The 19,418-nt window shown below is 35.5% G+C and overlaps 1 protein-coding gene across 4 annotated transcripts in view; it reads right to left on the bottom strand.

The window, feature by feature from the left end:
• Positions 1–19,418, bottom strand: part of NYAP2 (neuronal tyrosine-phosphorylated phosphoinositide-3-kinase adaptor 2) — a 327,009-nt gene that overhangs the window by 306,840 nt on the left and 751 nt on the right. For 3 of the 4 annotated variants that reach the window (XM_045367793.3, XM_015432880.3, XM_045367792.3), the window contains exons 1-2: positions 18,833–19,416; positions 10,846–11,083 (exon numbers count right to left, since the gene is read on the bottom strand). In XM_045367793.3, coding sequence (XP_045223728.2) covers positions 10,846–11,066 — 221 coding nt within the window. In that variant the 5' untranslated portion in view covers positions 11,067–11,083; positions 18,833–19,416. Of the gene's footprint in view, positions 1–10,845; positions 11,084–18,832; positions 19,417–19,418 lie in introns of those variants that run through there. The other variant, XM_015432881.3, reaches the window with a different exon arrangement.

Genomic DNA, 19,418 nt, shown 5'->3' with positions numbered 1-19,418 from the left:
TGTGTACATTGATAAAATAAAACAAAATGATAAAGTAGAAAATTCACAGTTGGGGGCTGGGTACATGTGTCATTTGCAAATGTCCAAAGCAAACAATCTTCCCGTGTATTGCTTTCTACTCTACATGGAAGTGGAATCTTTGTAGACATGGTTCCATATGATGTTATTAAGATAGCCACGTTAAGTGATAAAGATGAAGGTAAAAATGGTGACAGTAAAAATAATAATAATAATAATAGTAATAATAATAGTAATACAAATACAGTAATAGCAGCTACCAATTCTATAATAAGTTGGTTCCTCCATTAGTTGCACCACATGTTCTATCTTTTCTTTCTTTTAACAGCTCACCAAAATGAAGATTGTTATTTCCAATTCAAAAGGAATAAACAACTTTAAGAGTTAAGGGACTCATTATGAATCTCATCAAAGCTAGCAAGTGAAAGAAACTGATTCCACCTTGTATTAAGGCACCAGGATTTTCCCACTATGTTCCCTTTCACCCGTATACACAGCATTACTCCAAGTTTCATTCTTACAATGAGGTAATAACCTACAGGTTTATTGAAATACCCAAGAAATACCCAAGATAGAAAACATCCCCAGTTTTCTATCTAGTTGAAAGCATCAACTAGTTATCTATGTATCCATCATTGCAAAAATGTCTTAAGTGAACATCACCAATGCTAATAACTGAATCTTCCCATTATCAGAGCATTTTTCCTTTTTGAAAATGTCAAGCATTCTGTAGGCCTACATCTGCTGTTTACCTTCCTTCTTAGATTACAGGATTTATGACTGTCATCTCTGCCCTAAACTGGAAAGCAGCCGAGTGTGTAGATCATATAGCTCTTACAATCAGTGTCACCGATTGCATGGTTTCACTAACTGCACAAAAGGCAGAGACCTCTAGGCAATTGTTCATTTGTTCTGGTTAATCTGGGTGCTTGCCCTCCATTTGCTATTTAATGAGTGTAAAGTTTCAGTTTTGCAAGATGAATAAGTTCTAGAGATCTGTACCTGTGGTTAACAATATGTGTTATGCACTTAAAAATTTGTTAGGAGAATAGATCTCATGTGTGATGTTATTACACACATAAAATAGCAAAAACTTTCCTGAAACTTAAATGTGTATATATATACAGTTTTTAGAGTTTTATAAAAGCATTTCAAAATTTTTGACTTTTCATAAGTATATTAAAAGTTTTATAAAAGTATTAACATTTCTGTAAAACTGTCAACCTCATACCTACAAATTATCAAAAACGAAACGTGAAATTCTAACAAATAGTAACAAATCATTGAAATCCTAATACACATCTCAAACATACTGTGTCTACAACTTTTCTCACCAAACCTGGTTATTCTGCCATCTTCCACATCTCCGTTAATGGAAACGCCATCCTTTTAGCTTGCTCTCACACTTCCCATCCAATCTGTCACCAAATTCTGTCAATTCTACCTTCAGAATGTAACCACGATTCCATCACATCTCACCTCCTCCAGTGCTGCTGTGGTCTCAGCCACCATCTTCCCTCATCTCTATTGCTTTTACAGCCTCCTGACTGGTCTCCCTGCCCTGCCCTGCCCTTACTGAGACGCGTCTCATCCCAATTTCACCCTGAGCTAAGCCAGCTTCCTGACGGTAACCTCCATGTCCTCACGAGATTGGACTCCACTGCTTCTGGCCTGATCTTCTAACCTCCACCTGCTCTGCCCTGTTCGAACCACAGTGATATCCTTCACGGACCTTCTATGTGCTAGGAATGCTCCCCATTATGACCTCTTCTCTCCACATTCCTTCTTCCTTAGAAATCTGTTTTTCCGGAGGTCTGCATGGCTTCTTTACTCACTTATTACTTCAGGTCTTTACTCAAATGTCACATCCTCAGTGAGTCTTTCCCTGAGCTTATTTTAAATTGCACTATCCCCATGCCCCTGACCCCTAATTCTCTTGTTTAGTTTTTTTTTTTTTTTTTCCACAGAATGTATTACATTTGCACTTACTCTGTATGTACTTGTTTCCTTTTTGTCTGCCTTCTCCACCTCCCAACCCTCTACCAGATTGTAACTCCGATGAGGACAAGCGTGTTTTGGTATTTTGTTCACCATCTTATCCCAAGCACCTAGAGCAATGACTGACATATAATAGATGCCCAATACATGCGTAATGAAAAATTTAATATGGAAACAAATAGCTATGCAATACATACAAACATCAACCTAATAGAAAATTAAGAAGTCTCCTTGGTAACGGCTCTCTTCATTCTTTGCTGAACCACTTCATTTTCTATTCAAACATCAGGATATGCCAAGTGGTACACTTAGCTCCAAATCAGAGATGAAAATGCAATTTACTAATTAAAATAATGGATTTTAAATACGGGTCTTTTTATTTTTTAAAACATCTTCCTTGTACATCTTATTGAAATTGATTTTCTTTTTCTTTCTTTTATAAAGTGATCTTTTTTTCTGCTTCCTAGCAGGCTAGCTATATTCACATTCCAGTATGGACATGAATATTCCCTTGTGTATTTCCAAATATGAGCAGTATTGGGAATAACTTTAAACTAGAGGCATGTGTTTCAAGCATAGTTTCATTTTGAGGGAGGACTTGATTTTCCTTTTATCAATTCGTGATTAAAATTAATTTTAAGGTAACCCACACATATATAGTGAAGACATTTTCTTTAGGCGACCTCAAAGTTAGAAGCCTTGGAGCAATTTTATTAGCATGCTCAGGCTCTATTCTAGCAGTTTCATTTGTTACATTAGACACATTCTCTAGGAGACATTGCATTTTTAGCAGTTCAAAAAGTCCCCTGACTCACAGCCTTACTCCATAATAATTTCTTTTTCCTACGGGTTTTTTTTTTTTTTTTGGGAAACATTTTACAAAGGCCATCTTTGGTTAAAGATATCTTCCAATAGCTAGAAGAATATAAAAAATAGTCCTCAACAGGAAACTATTGACAGTCAGTCTATAACCATCTCTCCATATTTAACATTACTTTTCAAAGAAAAATTACCTTAAATTCTCCAATGGGCTTCTGTTTAATCATTCAATTTGCCATGGTGTTGGATGTTTTGAAGGTCCACTCTTCACTGAAATTTCCTCTGTCAGAAGAGCTTAATTCTCATGCTGACTGAGTAGCTCACATGGGGCTCTGTTCTGAAAGGCCCCTCCTCTTGCCAACATCTGTCTATTTATTTCAGATATAGAACAGATACTGAGCTTCTTAAAATGTAAAATAAGTGCTACTTCTAGGATATAATTAAAGTCAAAACAATCAAAAGTATAAATAGCTCTTGAAAGGTACGTGAGAAGACTGAAGGAGGCTTACCCTAACAGGAGCCTTTAAAGGACCTTTTTTTAATGTTGTCTCTACTCTGTCCTGGCAGGTGACTAGATGAAAATCCAAGGATTGTCTCTATTACTAATATAAGCATAATGTAAACTGTAAATTTATAAATTCTGAAGTTTGTATTAAGCATCTTGGGAATCTTGATGGCTCTAACTGAAAACAATAGGCAAGCAGGACAGACGCCATTTTGACTTGTATAAGGGGACTCCTTAGATTAACTTTCCCCATGAGCACTGAAAAAAAAAAAAAAATAGAACATCTATCATAAATTAATTCATTTAGAATCATCCTTGCAGATTAAACATCTGGCTCAATAAAGAATTTTTCTGGTCTAATCGTATGGTTTGAGGAATAAAAAACTTGCCCATGCATTTGATTTTTTTTAACCAAAATTACTCCCATATATGAATATCTTGTTTAGCTTTGAAGAAGAAAATCTGGATGCATGATTTTTACATAAAAACAAGCAAAGCAGCTTGTGGTCCCCTGAAATGATTAATAGAAAAGTGATTCAAATTAATCACAAACACAAGAGGAAGCTGAAATTAGAGAGGGTTATTAAGATACTGGCTGCTGTTTAATCTCACCCGTTATCAACACATTAACCTTGTTTTCTCTGCCTGAGCACTAAGTCCTACAGCAAAATTAGGTCAGAAATTCACATCAGATCAGATCAGCTGACTCATTCCAGCAAGACCCTGACATGCTACAGATTTGAGTTTAATTCTAGATAGAAGGATGGCTGAGGGCTTGTGTGTGTGTGTGTTTGTGTGTTGCTCAAAGCATAGGTTAGTTACACAGTATTTCTGTGCTCCCTGTAGAGTATTCCTAAATACTCTTAGGCAAGCTGGTGGAGTATTTCTTAAAGTTGATAGTGTGTTTCCAAACCTTTGTTTAACCATGTTCACTCCACCTGTGCAATGGGGCTTAAACACTCCTTTTCATGTAGAAATAGGGTATCTCATTTTTCTACATGCCTCCAATTAAAACAAACCTAATAATATTAGCTACTCGTGATCAAAATAGCTATTCATGGTGCAATGAGTGGGTATATCATTCACAAAAATGCACGTCAATAGATGCTATTTCCACAAAGTCTACTGCCACAAATCATGGGTATGTTCCCAGAAGCCATTACTATCTAAAGAGGATTTATGTAACTGTTAACATTTCTCTAATAAGAGCACTCTGTGTAATTATGTCTTTGGGTAAAGTGGTCATTTAAAATATTAACCAATTCAAAACTTGGATGTCATAACCATTTGCCTTTTGTGTAGCAATGTGTTAGTAAAGGAAAAACAAATATTTTCTTTAGAGATATTAGATTTCTAATATATCTAAAAACAAATATTTTTACTTTATTTTTCTTCATGGTCCAAAGGATGGACTTTAGTGGTTCTTTTTGAGTAACAGAAATAATGACTCTTTCAAATATAGATAGCTTTCAAGTATATATAATAATATGCAATTGCATGTATTTTTTTAAAGGAGCTGTAAGTAATCTAATTCCATTTCTGTCACTTTTAAAGAGGAAATATAACCTCATATAGATCCCTTGAGGGCATCCACAGGGAACGGAGACATTCCTAATCAGCCTAAGTAGTCCTTTGTGTCAGAACCACTTTGCTAAAGTCGAGAGCTGTCTTCCAGATTCACAATGTTTAGGAAAATTTAACTAATGTAGCATTTGTTTGATTAGAAAAAAAGAAATCCTACCCTTACCTATGGGAGATACGATGCTCAGAAAGACATGTACTGGGAACAGCTTTTCTTGTTGCTTTTAATTTAAAGGATGTTTCCTATATTGTTTTTAAAATACTATAGCTAATAGCAAAATGAGACAGTGCAAGAACCAGTTTCAGAGTTCAGAAAGAAAACTTTGTTTGAAGGGACTTTTTGTGCATTTGGCATATCAGATTATCTTTGGATTGCCTGTCCTTCTCAGGGGATATCGTCACTTGATGGCCTACACTTGGTGGCCTGTAAATAGTCAACTTCCAGCAAGGGGTTCACAGGTACACCCAGGTACTGCCTTAAGGGATGTTTGTGGCTGGACTCTGTTCTAGTCAGTCACTTGCCTTCTTCTCACTGGCTGGTTCCTGAACATGTCGATGGTTCAATACATGACTACCCTTCCTGTTTCTTACCTTTTCTCTCAATCACATGATAAACTGGAATTTTGCAACCCATCTGAAGGGAACTCATTTTTGTGAAGCTATAGGTTTTGTGTGTTTGTTTTCTTATAGGTTTTTCATAATAAAAGTAAATCTCATTTAACAGTGCCTGCACAAAGCCATTAGGATTTAAAATAGCAGAAAAGATGAGCTACTAAAATAATTTTTTATTCTCCATTAACTTGTTTCCTTCAAGTCTTTTTCTCTTTTTCACCAAATGTTATTTGAAGCTGTTAGGAAAAACACTAAGAGCATCGCTTTTTATTTGATATTTTTTCACCCAGCCAGACTTTTGAGTAAAATCCCATTTGAGAAATGGAAGTGAAGGTACAAGAAAGTTAATAGTGACAAGGTGCTCAAGTTAGTTTAAAAATAAGGAATTGGGCTCAGAAAGCCTAAGTGACTTAGAACACTGAGAAAGTGATGAGGATATTCTTTTTCTAAGAGCTCAGTGTTTTAAGCTTCCCAGCATCAGCACAAAAGGCATTTCAGCACATATGTGATCCAGAAGGTCAATCATATGAAATCCTATTTCCATTTTTTAAGCAATCCTTGGCAGTCTGCATGTTTCTGAAATTGCAACTGGCATATTTCACAGAGAATTATCATCAATGCCTTTTCAAGGTCAAACATGCCCCATCTTTAGATTTTCAGCACGTATATTCTACATACTAAACTGCAGTATATTTTTAAAAGGCATCAAGCAGATATGTTACATAATTTTAAGTAATTAGACTATGTTTATTAATGCCTCATTGAATTCTCTCTACTCAATGTAAATTGCATGCTAAAAATATTAAAACATGTGTTAGGTTTAGATGTTGGTCCTCTATCTTTCACCATCCCTGGAATCCCAAAATGCCAGTGTGACTAGCGACTTGCTATGGACTTTCTCAAAATACTAAAAACACATTTTTCTATTAAGAACATGGCAGCAATTCCAAAATTGTAGTTTGAGAAAAGAATGAAAGACTGTTATTCTTTTTAAATTGTCAGAACTCCGAGATATCCAGTCACCATATGAATGAAATAAAATTGAATGTGGACGTTACCATGAGTACTGAGACTAGATCATTTGAGATTCCACAGCCAGTCTATCATAAGGAGGTTAAAGACTTTAGCCTCCTCATCCTGTCCTATCATTATTTGTTGGGCCTGTTTCACTCTTCTCTCTCCAACTTCCTCCCTTACCTATCCAGATACTATCTCTGTCCTCACACCGTACGTGGGTCCTGATTTTGGAAAAGAAAGACACCTGAGAAATCTCAACAACTAGAAAACTTTACTAGTATTCTGCCCCCTCCAGAGATATTCGTATTTTAAAATTCTAGAAAAACATGTTGGGGGAGGGAAAGTAGGAAAGAAAGGAAAATTCTAGTTAGCAAGACACATACACATTTTTCAAATCCTAGTGCATGTGCTTACTGTGAGGACAGTAATAAAATAATGTTTGGGATATGATTGACCTCACCAGGTTTGGGGCATGGCCCACAAATGACTGTCTCCCATATGTGCACCTGGTCAGGGTTCCTGCTGCCATCTGAATCTCTGCCTGTGATCGTCTTTGAGGTGAGGTCTGAGTGTGTCCTGATGGAAATAATTCCTCTGTGCCTCCGCAGCACAGGCATGGAACAGGCTTCCATCTTGGTTTAGTTTCCTAGCTCACTATTTTCCCACTAGAGCTTGTCCTAGACCCAAGGCTCCAGCTCTTCTCCACTTGGCAGCTTTAACTGTACTGAAGCTTTTGGAGAAACAGGGAGAAAGGACTGTTCTTTAATTCTACCTTTCTGTTTCTTTTTCTACTAGCTATTCTTAGCTGCTCTGATGGTTTTTCACACATTTTATCTCCATAATTTGGCTCCTGATTTAAATCTATGTATTGACTTTAGACAACCAGGTTTGGGAACTTTTCATGCCAGTTTTTAGTCTTTCATTCATTCATGATATATTCATCCACATAACGTGGCATCTGTCCTCTTACCAGGGCTGAGCAGTCCGTGCTCCATCTAGAATGTTCTAGACACCTCCCTTCCTACCTACCCAAGGACTCTCTAACAGTAACTTTTCCCTTTCTCTAAGTCATCAATATTTCTCCTTCTGCAGTAATCATTCGCACCCACATTTTAAATATGCTAATTTTCTCCCTTCTTACGGGAACAAAATTTTTATTTAAAAAAAAAAGTTGGGTACGGTGGCTCACGCCTGTAATCCCAGCACTTTGGGAGGCTGAGGCAGGCGGATCGTGAGGTCAAGAGATCAAGACCATCTTGGCCAACATAGCAAAACCTCATCTCTACTAAAATTACAAAAATTAGCTGGGCATAGTGGTGCATGCCTCTAGTCCCAGCTACTCGGGAGGCTGAGGCAGGAGAATTGCTCGAACCTGGGAGGCAGAGGTTGCAGTTATAAATGATAATATAACATACTTATTATTTATAAATTATAAATATTTATAAATAATACGTATGTTATTTATAAATAATTATTTATATTCTGTTCAAATCCTTTATTTTCATTATCTTGTGAACACAATCCTATTCAGTTTTGTTCCTGGCCCTTCAATGAAATTGTTCTTATTAATAATACAAATGTGGTAAAAAGCAATGGTCAGTTCTCAGGCTTCGACATATTTGATGTATCAGCCAAATGTCTCTCTCTTCTTTAATCGCTTTTGACACTTCACCTAAGGCATCACACTCCTTTGTGGTTCTCCCCTCTCACTAACTGTTCTTACTGAATTCTTCCACCTATCATGTGAGCAATCAGGTGCCTCCAGGGGGCAATCCTGGGTTCTTTTATCATCTCTATTTAAATTTAAGTCCTAGTTATCCTCATATCGGCTCATGATGGTGAAATCTATAGACTACAACTCTCATATTTGTACCTTCGGCTTGGAACTCTAGCGTAGCTTCCAGATTCTTTACTCAATGGCCTCCATCACCTCCACTTGGACATTTAAAAGGCTTCATAAAATCGTCATACCAAAGCTGAGCTCCTGTCCTGCCATCACTTATCCTAAACTTGCTCCCCTTTTAGTCTTTGCCATTGCATTAAATGGAAACATCCTTCTGCTAGCCTAGGCAGAAACAAAATAAAGTAGAAAACAACAACAGAACAAACCTGAGAGCCACCTCTAATTAATTTTTTTCTCTCTTGCTCAACTACTGCATCTCATCAATCAGAAAATTCAAATGGTGCCCATAAATTTATTATTTTACACCACCTTTACCACTACCATCCCAATGCAAACCAACATTATCTCTCAGCAGTTAGGACACAACAAAATGATGTACTTCTCTCTTTTGCTCTATTCTCAAGTAGGACTAAAATTTTATCTTCTGCTTATGGGGTGAGTAGACGTGAAAGTCTCCAGATAATATGGGACTTCTTCGATTCAATGTGTGATTTGAATTATCTTTACTTTTATGCTATTAACATAGTTTTGAAAAATATTGCTTTATCAGACTAGCAGGAATCAACTCAAAGTTCACATAAATGGATTACTTAGACCTCACTTACTATGTAATGACAGGGTTTTGCTGTGTCTCCATCTACCTAAATGCCTGTTCCTAAGTCCCTTGGACTTTAGTCCTCTGAGGTTATGCCCCTTTTTGAACACTTGACAGCTAACCACCTAAAAATTAGCCATTTTTGTTGTCTTAAAAACTATGAATCTTTAAGTAGAAACCTACTGAAGCTTGTTAATGAAATACAGAAGATAGTAGTACAGTGATAAGCACACTTTGGGTGTTCTGTAAAAGCTAATGGAATGATCCAGAAAATAATTTTATTTATATACTTACAGAAAAGGATTTATTATTGAGTTGTAATGCCAAGATTACAAACTTCAGACTTCAGCGTTTTGAAGTTACTTTCAAAAACATGTAGGTCATCCTTTGTATTTTGAATTTTAGAAAACTCAGACTCATAAAACTAAAGTTAAATGCTCACACACAAAAAAAGTCCATCAAAAATACTTCACAGAAGAAAAAAATGTCCTAAAAAGACATTTATACACTCTAGAAAAGAATTGTGATACCAGTTAAAATTGGTTAGAAATCAAAATAACATAGTCCTCAACAATAAATTAATTGACTTTAAATATAAATACATGCAATTGTGAAAATGTTGATCAATTATGCAATTTTTATACCTGATAATAGATTTTCATTTTAATAGTCCGGAGAAAAAAGAGTTCTCTTTTAAAACAATCTTGTACACCATTTCTTTCTATTTCTAGCTTTTTGCTTTCAAATCATCTCTCTCTCTCCATATAGTTATTTTTAATTAAATTATTGGAGTAGTGTGATCTTACCTAGCTTCTTTAGAAGCATGAATAATTCATTTTAAGATAATATTTTGGTTTTTTAAATATCATAGCATTCAGAGATGATAAGTAAAAGTATTAATGCCTGATTAGATGGAAAATCTCCCAATTAACCATCAAAATGTCTTTCGTATTATTATTATTCAGATATCAAGCTAATTGATATAGATTAAGTCCCTATATTCTGGATTTTAGTGAATGAACTTTGTTGAAGAAACAGGATTCCATCTGACACAGGTGTCTCCCTGTACCACCAGAAGTCACACACACTTGCAAACTGAAAACATTGTGACATTCTTTTTAAAAAATCAAAAGATATGCATTCTTCTTTTGGTGTTAGCACTCTAGGAAATTTAACCTCAATTTGGAAGGCCACCCTCTGGGGCTCATCAGCTAGTAGCTGGTAGGTTTTGCATCATAAAAGTAATTCCGTCTGAACAAACTTGTGGCACTTGGTACCAAACAAGAAATTTAACAGCCATAAAATTCTGTGTAGGGAGAGCACACCATGAGGATTCTACTTGCCTTCAGAGGCTCACATAAGTATAATTATTGATGTGTCTTGGCCATAATCTAGAAAGAAGATGAGCTCTATTTAAAGGTAAGAACTATAATCAAAGGCCATTAAAGGTAGGGATTTTCATCAAACTTGGGCTATTGAAGGGTTTGTGTTTTCCCTTGCGCCTTTGCCAAGAGGTTATTGAGCATAAGCTTTTGTTCAGAGGAAACTGAATTTTTCCCCATCCCGTCTGTAGCTGCATATGCACACACATAAGGAAATAACTGTTGTTAACTAAGGATGATATTGTCAGGGTGGGTGGTGTTTTTGTTATAGTTGAGGGTTCACTTTCATATACTCTCGCCAGGTCTAACTGACTCTGAAAGACCTTTTCTGACCAAGTGACAACATCACAGCCTTAACAGCCCTCATGGACTTTCTTGTGTGCACAAAACTCGAAATAATTTTATTTATATTTACCGTTTTATTGCTTCTTCTTGTCTTCGGCGTTTTTCATTCTTCTCTTTCAAATACGCCAGGTTAGTTTCATTTCTCAAGCGATCGTTCTCTCGCGCAATATCTGATGCATTCTGAATAACCAAGCCATCATAGGCCTTCATCCCCATATCCTCAATGTACTGGAGAAATGTGTCCAAAGGGTCTTCCTCGGGATTAGAACTCATCATCTTGGAGGATATCATGTAAAGAGGAACACTGCCTGCAGGGTGAGAACACATTTTACTTTTATACAGGGTGGGGAAAAAAGCAAGGTGCTGTTTATTATCCCTAACAACTCAAATCTCCAATGATTATGACCGAATCCAATTGGAGAAAATGTGTCACTAGAATAATTGCAACCAGAATATTTGAAGTAAATGTTAAATAAGTGCTACCTGAGTAGCAAACCCTCTCTTAAAGTAGCAACACTAGCAGGACAAAGGCCAAAGCTCTTGAGCTATAAGATGATGTGAAGGTGTAAATACTGTATGGAAAGTTAAACATTTGGTTTGCATAATTACAATAATAATTTTGTTTCTTAAAATACGTTTCTACACAAAGAAGATATATAAGATCCAAGTTTCATGTATTTCTGATTGCCATAAAGACTTTTCTGTTCAATTTCAAGGAAAATGATGTAATTATTTGGAAAGAACTTTTGTACATATATGTGCTTCCCTTAATTTTTGAAATTAAAATGTATGAATATGAACTATTTATGCAAAATATAGTAGTAGTAAAAGAAAAACACATTTCTAATATAACTGGTCTATAAAAGAATCCTTTTTAACTCTTCATTCCTCTCCATAATGGTCCTCCATAATACCTTCATACTACAACTAACATATCATAGATCACTAGGACCACATTAATCCTGACCAGTCTGGTAATTCAAGTATTGACAACTGTTGTCTCACTGTTACATGAAGTTTTAAAAACTTGAGCCTCAGAAAGGATTACTGAGAAACCAAAATTAAATCAAAACAAAACAAAAAAGCATAGGAATTTCAATTAGTATATATTACTCTCAACTGTAAAATGATGCTAGTATTAACTCCTACCTCCTGCTGATGTGAAGGTTAGGAGAGGTGAAGACTGTAAATAATTTTGAATAGAGTTAAACAATAGTAAGTATGTAATACTATTAGCTAATATTATCATTAAAAAGTATGAACTGGCAGCAATAGTAATGTCAAATGTATATGTGTGGTTAGATGGGTAGATGGACAGATGGATGGAAGGAAGGCTTACTGTACTAATTGCATATTAATTGTGGTATAAGAAAGTGGTATAATTGAATCAGATTAAATAACCCAAAGCAAAGTCAATTAACAAGGGGGAAAAGATTCTCCATTCAAAAGTTATCAATTCCCTTGCATGTTTTACTTTCTTTAAAAGACTTAGAAAGATATTTTAAAAATATCAGCCCAACTATTTGATGTAAAACTCCCAGACTTTCGCTTTTTCAATTACAAATAATTTTCATTCTGATTTTTTTACAGGTATAATCATGTTCCAAAATCTGGATAATAACTATGGAAATTTTACTTTTCATCAGACTTTATTAGCATTTCAGCTGCCAGTCAATCCATATTTGATTTGGAACCCATGCTGAATTTAAGGATTTTTCTCTCCTATGTAAGAAAGTATTGAAACTGGAGTCTAGATAAGGTTGTTTGTTAACTCTTCATTTTTATGTTAAGTTTTTGTATGTTTTGTTTTATGTTAAGCTGTAATGGGTTAGCAAATGAAATGGCCTTTTAATTCCAACTATCTGGTGTAATTGAATTGTATTTTAATATCAGTCTGTCAGATTAGATGCTTATGTGATGGACATTAAGAATAGCAAATTAATGCTACAAATGATTGCAATTTGGGGAAAAATACAAGAAAATGGTTCTCAGAGAGCTAAAGCATTGCCATTGTCAGGAATTCACTTCTACCAAGGACTTAAGCACTAGTCCTTACTAGTGCCTGGATAAAAAAATGATCAGCATAACTTCACGACAATTAATTCTACCCAAGTTAAGCAAGCCAAGTCACTATTACAAGAATTCAAGAGATAATGCCTCCGGCTGGATGATGATCACTCCTTCCTGCCCTCTAGCAAAATTGTATATTTCCCAATTGAATAAGGCGTTATTACCCAAAGTTTTTTTTTTTTTCCTTAAGGTTTCCTCCAACCAAAATGACACCAGAGATTCCTACACAGTTTATATATTCCAAATATCAATAGGGCTACTTGTTTACCTCTGAAAACTAATTATCTTCCTAAGTAGTCTTTCAAATTGGCTGGAATTTAAATTATTTTTGTTCTGAGAAAATATTAAATAATATTATGAAGTATTTACACTATAGAAAGATGCATTTAAAAGAAAATGGAGATCAATTTTTTTGAGATGAAAATGAACCATCATATCTAGTAAAACTTCAAAGTAATGAAAATTGGATAAATGTTTGTACACATGCTCCTGCCACCTAATTCTAGAAAAGTATTAAATTCCATGACCATTCATTTATTCGAGTATTTGTTGAGCACGTGTTATGAACAGTCCTCATGAAGGCAGAATTGTGTCCCCCTAGATGTCTTCATGGCAGTGTTAGAGCAAAATAAATAAATAATTGCACTACTTGTGACTAGTGTTGATTTAGGTGGACTTCACTAGTTGGTCATACACGTTTTATTTTCACTATTTTCAAGGGTGAGCAAGAAACATTGTGTTTATTCTCTGAAAATGAACACAGGCCCGATCAATGTTTAAACATCACACCTCTTTGTTTACTTGTCCACATGTACAAAGTATAATAGTTTGTAATATTGAGGAGGCTGGCAGAATGGCCTATAAACCCCAGTGAAGGCACCTCTAGCTCTAAGACTTCATACAACTTAATTAACGTTTTTCAGCTACAATTTCCACATTAAAAAAAATAGTGGTTGGAATAGACTCATGTTGTGAGTATTGAGTAAGAAATGCAAATTCCATAAATTTAACCATTATTAATAGTCATAACATTACTGCTAGTTTCACAATTCTTAAACATGGCTAGAATTATATTTAATAATAATATAACCCCTTGATAAATGTAATTTTACTTTGAAACAAAGGTAAGTACAATGTTTATTGTAGTGCAACTTCCTCCAACATGCATTTGTAAATGGAAGCCAGGTTAGGAGTTCGTACATTCTTCCCCCAATCAAATATATATGGATAGCTCCACATAACCATTGTCCCCCATTGTCCACATCCAGAAAATAAAGAAAATAAAGAAACTGGGACATATGGACTATGAAGCTCATCCCATCTCTCAAACCCTAGATCTCCACCCTTCCAAGCCAGAAGTGTTTCTCAGGCAACTGAACTGAGTAAATAGATTCATGGCCTCACTAGAGAAAAGACAACCTTATGTTCATTGTCTACTTCATTACAACTGCTACCAATTCAAAGCAGTGAGAACCCACAGACAGGTACAACCATAAATCTCTTTGTTTTTTGGAAATTTGTATTTACACCTAAGGTAGATATTGAATAGGGTATGTTGTAAACCACCAAAAAGTTGGCTGCATTTTGACTGTTGGATATTAAGTCAAGTTTATTTGTGGTCCTTAAATGACAATAAGGTATGCAAGAATTTTATAAAGGCTTGCCTCGAACATCTAATCCTATGTTGGCATCCTAGAAGACCGTATTTGTTAAGAGGCAAATGGCCCCTCTCCTCCAGGTAGCATCTTTAGCTCTGTCTCAGTAAGTAAAGGAGTCTGACTTACTGAACGACCATTAACTGGTGCATGGGGTATTTGTGACAACAGAGTGGGCGAGACTAAGGTGGAACTCTGGCTTTTCTATAGGCATCCCTTTTAATTGAGTTCATCCCCTTTAATTGAGTTCATTGAGTCTGTTGCCATTTTTGCTCAAAACAAATTAGATATTTTAGCCCCTTCCCTGCTCCCTGAGCATTGGTTGAAAATGAGCATCTTTGGTCTTCATTTAGAAGACAGAGGTATTCTCTTTGCAATGCACAATATTGATACAAGTAGTGCAACACTGTGTGTACATTCCTTGAAATTTGTGGCCAACATTTAAAATTTGTGTCAGGACCCTCCTGGGAAAGCACCTAAAATGACCAAGATCAGATTTCCTGTACAATCTACAGATACCTTCACATCCTCCCTTTCTCTGCCTTTTCTCCACTGTGGTATTCTGCATTCATAAAAGACTCTTTTTGTTTAAGTTTTTAGATTACTGTATCTAGAATCATAGCCATTCTAATGTAAGTTACAGATGTTGGCTTTCACACGGCTGTATGGTTAACTGTTCAGCTTTATTTTATTCTTTCACTTTGTTATTTACATCATGTTGACCACACCCTTCACAAAGATCACTTTGTATAATACTGTGACACTTCTCAAAATTTGAAATTTCATTCCACCCAGCTAAATTGCACCAAATTAAACTGATGGAATTCTTACCATAAATTAAATGCTAAGCATGTAACTGTTTATTGAGTTAACCATTTTCTTATTTTCTTTTGTGCAAGGCCATCATTATACTTTACCAATGCTGAACCTAGACCTGAAGGTAACATTCCATTTCTTTACAATTGTTTCCACTGAAATAAAACTACCCATTATGTACACATGTGGAGCATAAGCTAAGTATGGTATGTCCAAATGGAATTCGTGGAAACATTAAAACATTTAAAAAACACCTCATTTTTTCTTTTTCTATAGTTTCCTGCTACTGCTTCCATCCAGAGAAGTCAAGAAGCTAAGACACTACGTGACCCTTAGTTCCAAAGCTTAAAAAAAGCAGCATTTTTGAGAAACATGTGTATGCAAAATAATTGAACTAAGATTATAGATTTATGTGGACTATTCCCATTGTAAATTAAGGTATCAGTTGTGTGTGGTCTCAATCTACCAGAGGGTATTTAATGTGGCACCAACTAATATCCAGATTGAGTTCCCCATGGTATAGAGGGTTTTTTATTAATTACAAGATATTGTTGAATCAATGGTGTACAAAGAGTAAGATAAATATTAGGCATGCCATCTTCCTTCTCATGCATGATTAAGCATTTCTCTTCCCTTTGCTTCAGAACAAATTTCTTCATGAGTATAATTTCATACATTGTTATATCAAGCACTCTAGCTCTATAAGGACTGGCTAGAATAGATATGTACACTGATTTGTCAGGCAGAGCCTTCCAATGGGCAATTTATCTCCATTTACCAAAAGCAGAGCTTTATAGGTACTAGTATCATCTGAGTAAGTTAGTCCAGTAGCCTTCATAGGCACAGGTCCTTTTATCTTTTATTAAGGTATTTACCTGGAATCTGAAACTTTTATTTTCCAAGATATAAAGTTGTGACAACTCTGTTAACTTGGTTATTTGCCATATATACTAAGTGGTGGAGAGAGAAAAGGCTCTGTCTTGGGAGAGAGTGGATTCCTAATCCTAATACCTGAAGCTCTATGAGAAGCTTCCTTAATTTTAGGCCACAGTTAATCCTACAAGATAATCTTATAGCTATAATAAGATAGTTTATTTTGTACGATTATTATAATGCTACTTGTGACCAGCCAGAAGAACACAATACATAGAACGGAATAAATATCCTGATTGAAACCTAAATATTTTACTTTTATTGTACTTCACATTTGTGTTTTTATTTTATTTGCAGAGGGGAAAGTTTTCTAGTCTCCACCTTTATGTATTTCTGAGCTCTTTAAACCACACCTGTCTCAATGCTGTGAGGAAGTTATTAGAATTTGAGTTACTAAGATTTGAGTTTCCTTCCTACTCCAATCATTGCATCTTCTTTGAGGTAGACAATCCTATTTTTGTTTCCTCATATTATTGATCCAATAAAAGTTTCCCAAGGCAATTTCGACTAATTTTTGTTGTTTTTGTTCAGCAGGAGAAAAAAGATCTTTTACAAGTTTTGCATGTACTCAAACCAATTTGAAAACACATTGTGTATGAAAATGTAAGTATTTAAATAATCAGGCTTCTGATACATATGTAAAATACATATGCAAATTAATATTTAAAATTTGCTGACTTCACATAGGACCAAATCATCAGGCTAGCCTGGTTATAACCCATAACACATGTAAACCATGTCAAATTTTTTCTGATAAAAATCTTATAATTTGTCAAGCATTACTCCTATAATTTCACTTTGATTATGCTTGAAATCCTACTCCCTACCCCACAAATGGTCACACTCATTTTCTCATTCTCAGTGTCATCAAAATGCAGCTGTTCTGCCCAAAATGGGAAATGTTGAAGTTACAACCAAGAAAGCTTGCTAAAGTGACTATAAAGACACTGATTGCTTTTTTCTCAGAAAGCAGATTACTTTGCAGTGAGTTTTTCTCCACGGTCTCTCTTCCCAAAATGAGTAAAATAGGCATAAATCGTGTTAATGCAGTAGCATCATGAATTGGTATCTCCCCCTCATCTTCCAGGTTGTCATGGTGCTGTATGCCCATGGTGTAAAGGGATTGTACATTTCCATTAATATTAGAGACTCATGCAAAATGCCAGTGGCTGAGATACTTTTTGGAGGCTTGGGCCAAATGGTTCCAGATGCTTACAAGGCATTATTTGCAAAGTAGATGTAGTCAGTCTAATAAATTGCTGACTGGAGCTACAGTGGGAACCATCTAATTGAATTGGGCGTCTATAATTTATTTATTTTTTTAAACAATAGCCAACCTTCTTGTGTCTAGGATTTTTACACTTCTCTTTCTAAACTTGACAGATGCTTCAAGTTCTCAGGCTTCTCCACTGTCCCTTGTGCGGTTGCAATATTTTTCTCTGGTCTGTTTCCACTAATTCTCTAAACTATCTGTGTCCTTCACATAGTCCCTTTCTTTGCTGAGTTGGCTCATGTATGTTGCACTTTCCATAGGAAAACAAAATAATTTCTGCATTTATGGACCACATTTTCTCATTACTTTGTACAATTGGTGCTTGCTTGACAATATATAAAATAAATAGGAACATTGTCTAAAATGTGAAGAATTAGGAAGAGACTTAATTTTAACTCTTTCTCTATATTTGTTATTCCACACTACTTGGTTATAAATGTTTGTATGTTAAAATGACTAAAACTACATCATGTAACCTTTTCATTTGAATTTCATTATTTTTTGGCTATATTTAGAAAAAAAATCAAATTCTATGGTACCAAAACAACTTTAGTATTTCCTAATGATAGTGAAAAATACTATTTTATGTAACAGTTTTTCCAGATATGAAGTACCCACATGTCTTGTATTTAAAATATTGCTGAGTAGTTGGAAAAATTAGGATGGAGACACCCCAACAAAATAAGAACATGTCCCAAGTAAAACAAGTCCACCTAAAGTTTTACAGAAAATATTTATTGTGATGAGACTAATAAAATCTTTCTGACATTGAATAGTATTAAAAAATGTTTCTCAAAGTGTCTAATCAGTCAGGAAGAAGCAGTGTCAGCTTTGCTGTTTGTCTGGTAGTTTTGAATTTTGGGGGGTACTGTGTCTTTTTTTCCTGAGAATGTAAAATTGGGCTCTCACTGCTGACACAAATGTGCTAAGAGACTGTTGTAAAATATTTATGGTATAGAATAGCAGATAAATAGCTAGCATGCACAACTTGAATGCCAATTAATACCCTGGAAAACATTTTCAATGCTTTTAATAATTCAACATGGCTTATTTTACTAATGAAAATCTAGTTTAACCATTTCCATGGTAATGTAACTAAGTGGGTAAGGGAGTAAAAATAGCCTCAGGCTCACTAAAGCCCTGGATGCCTTCACTGTGGCTTTATTTCTGCTCCACCTAATAAGGCATGCAAACTTCAGCATTAAGTATCCCTAACTAAAATCCATTCCATTTTACCACTAGATTGCTTGATCTATTTAGTGCTGGATTCAATTAGCATGCTTAGAGAATCTGAAAAATGAGATACATACCAAAATTTAAGTCCCCAGGGAGAGCTAAGTGCAATAACCAGAAGGTGACTTGTGTCTGTCAGAGCCCTCTCTCACGGTTGATCTCAGGGCAGTTCTGCAGGAGTAATCCAGCACCATAAGAGACAGACTTGTAGTTCAGCTCAGTGTTTCTTCAATTAAAGTGCATTGTGTCGGGATGGGAAAAGTGTCGACTCCGAGATTCTTCATCACTAGATCAGAGCATTCTCGATGTCCTTCCTATCAGATAAAATGGCCTTTAAAGTTTGCTAGGAAGATGCAGTGGCAGAAGACAGGTGCTTGCTTCCTTAAATCGACAGTCGGAGAAAAGAGGGCATAGCTAATGGGTGGGGATGAACACACAACCCCTCTCCTTCCAGGTCCAGCAGGGAAGAAATTGAATGATTTTACCCACTTTGCTACACAGATGATTACAAGACCCGAAGCAATCACCAAGCTGACTAAGGTACCTCATTTGATTATATTCTGCGAAGACAAAAATAAATGAAAACAAAAAATCAGAAACATCCTTTCTAAATGTCTCCTTTCAGCCAAAAAGATGCTCTTTCTCATTGCCACTTACATACAG

The sequence above is a fragment of the Macaca fascicularis genome, chromosome 12 (assembly GCF_037993035.2).
Source record: "Macaca fascicularis isolate 582-1 chromosome 12, T2T-MFA8v1.1".
Classification (NCBI taxonomy): Eukaryota; Metazoa; Chordata; class Mammalia; order Primates; family Cercopithecidae; genus Macaca; species Macaca fascicularis.
The sequence above is the reverse complement of the archived record's forward strand: the minus strand, read 5'-3'. Positions and strand labels throughout refer to the sequence as shown.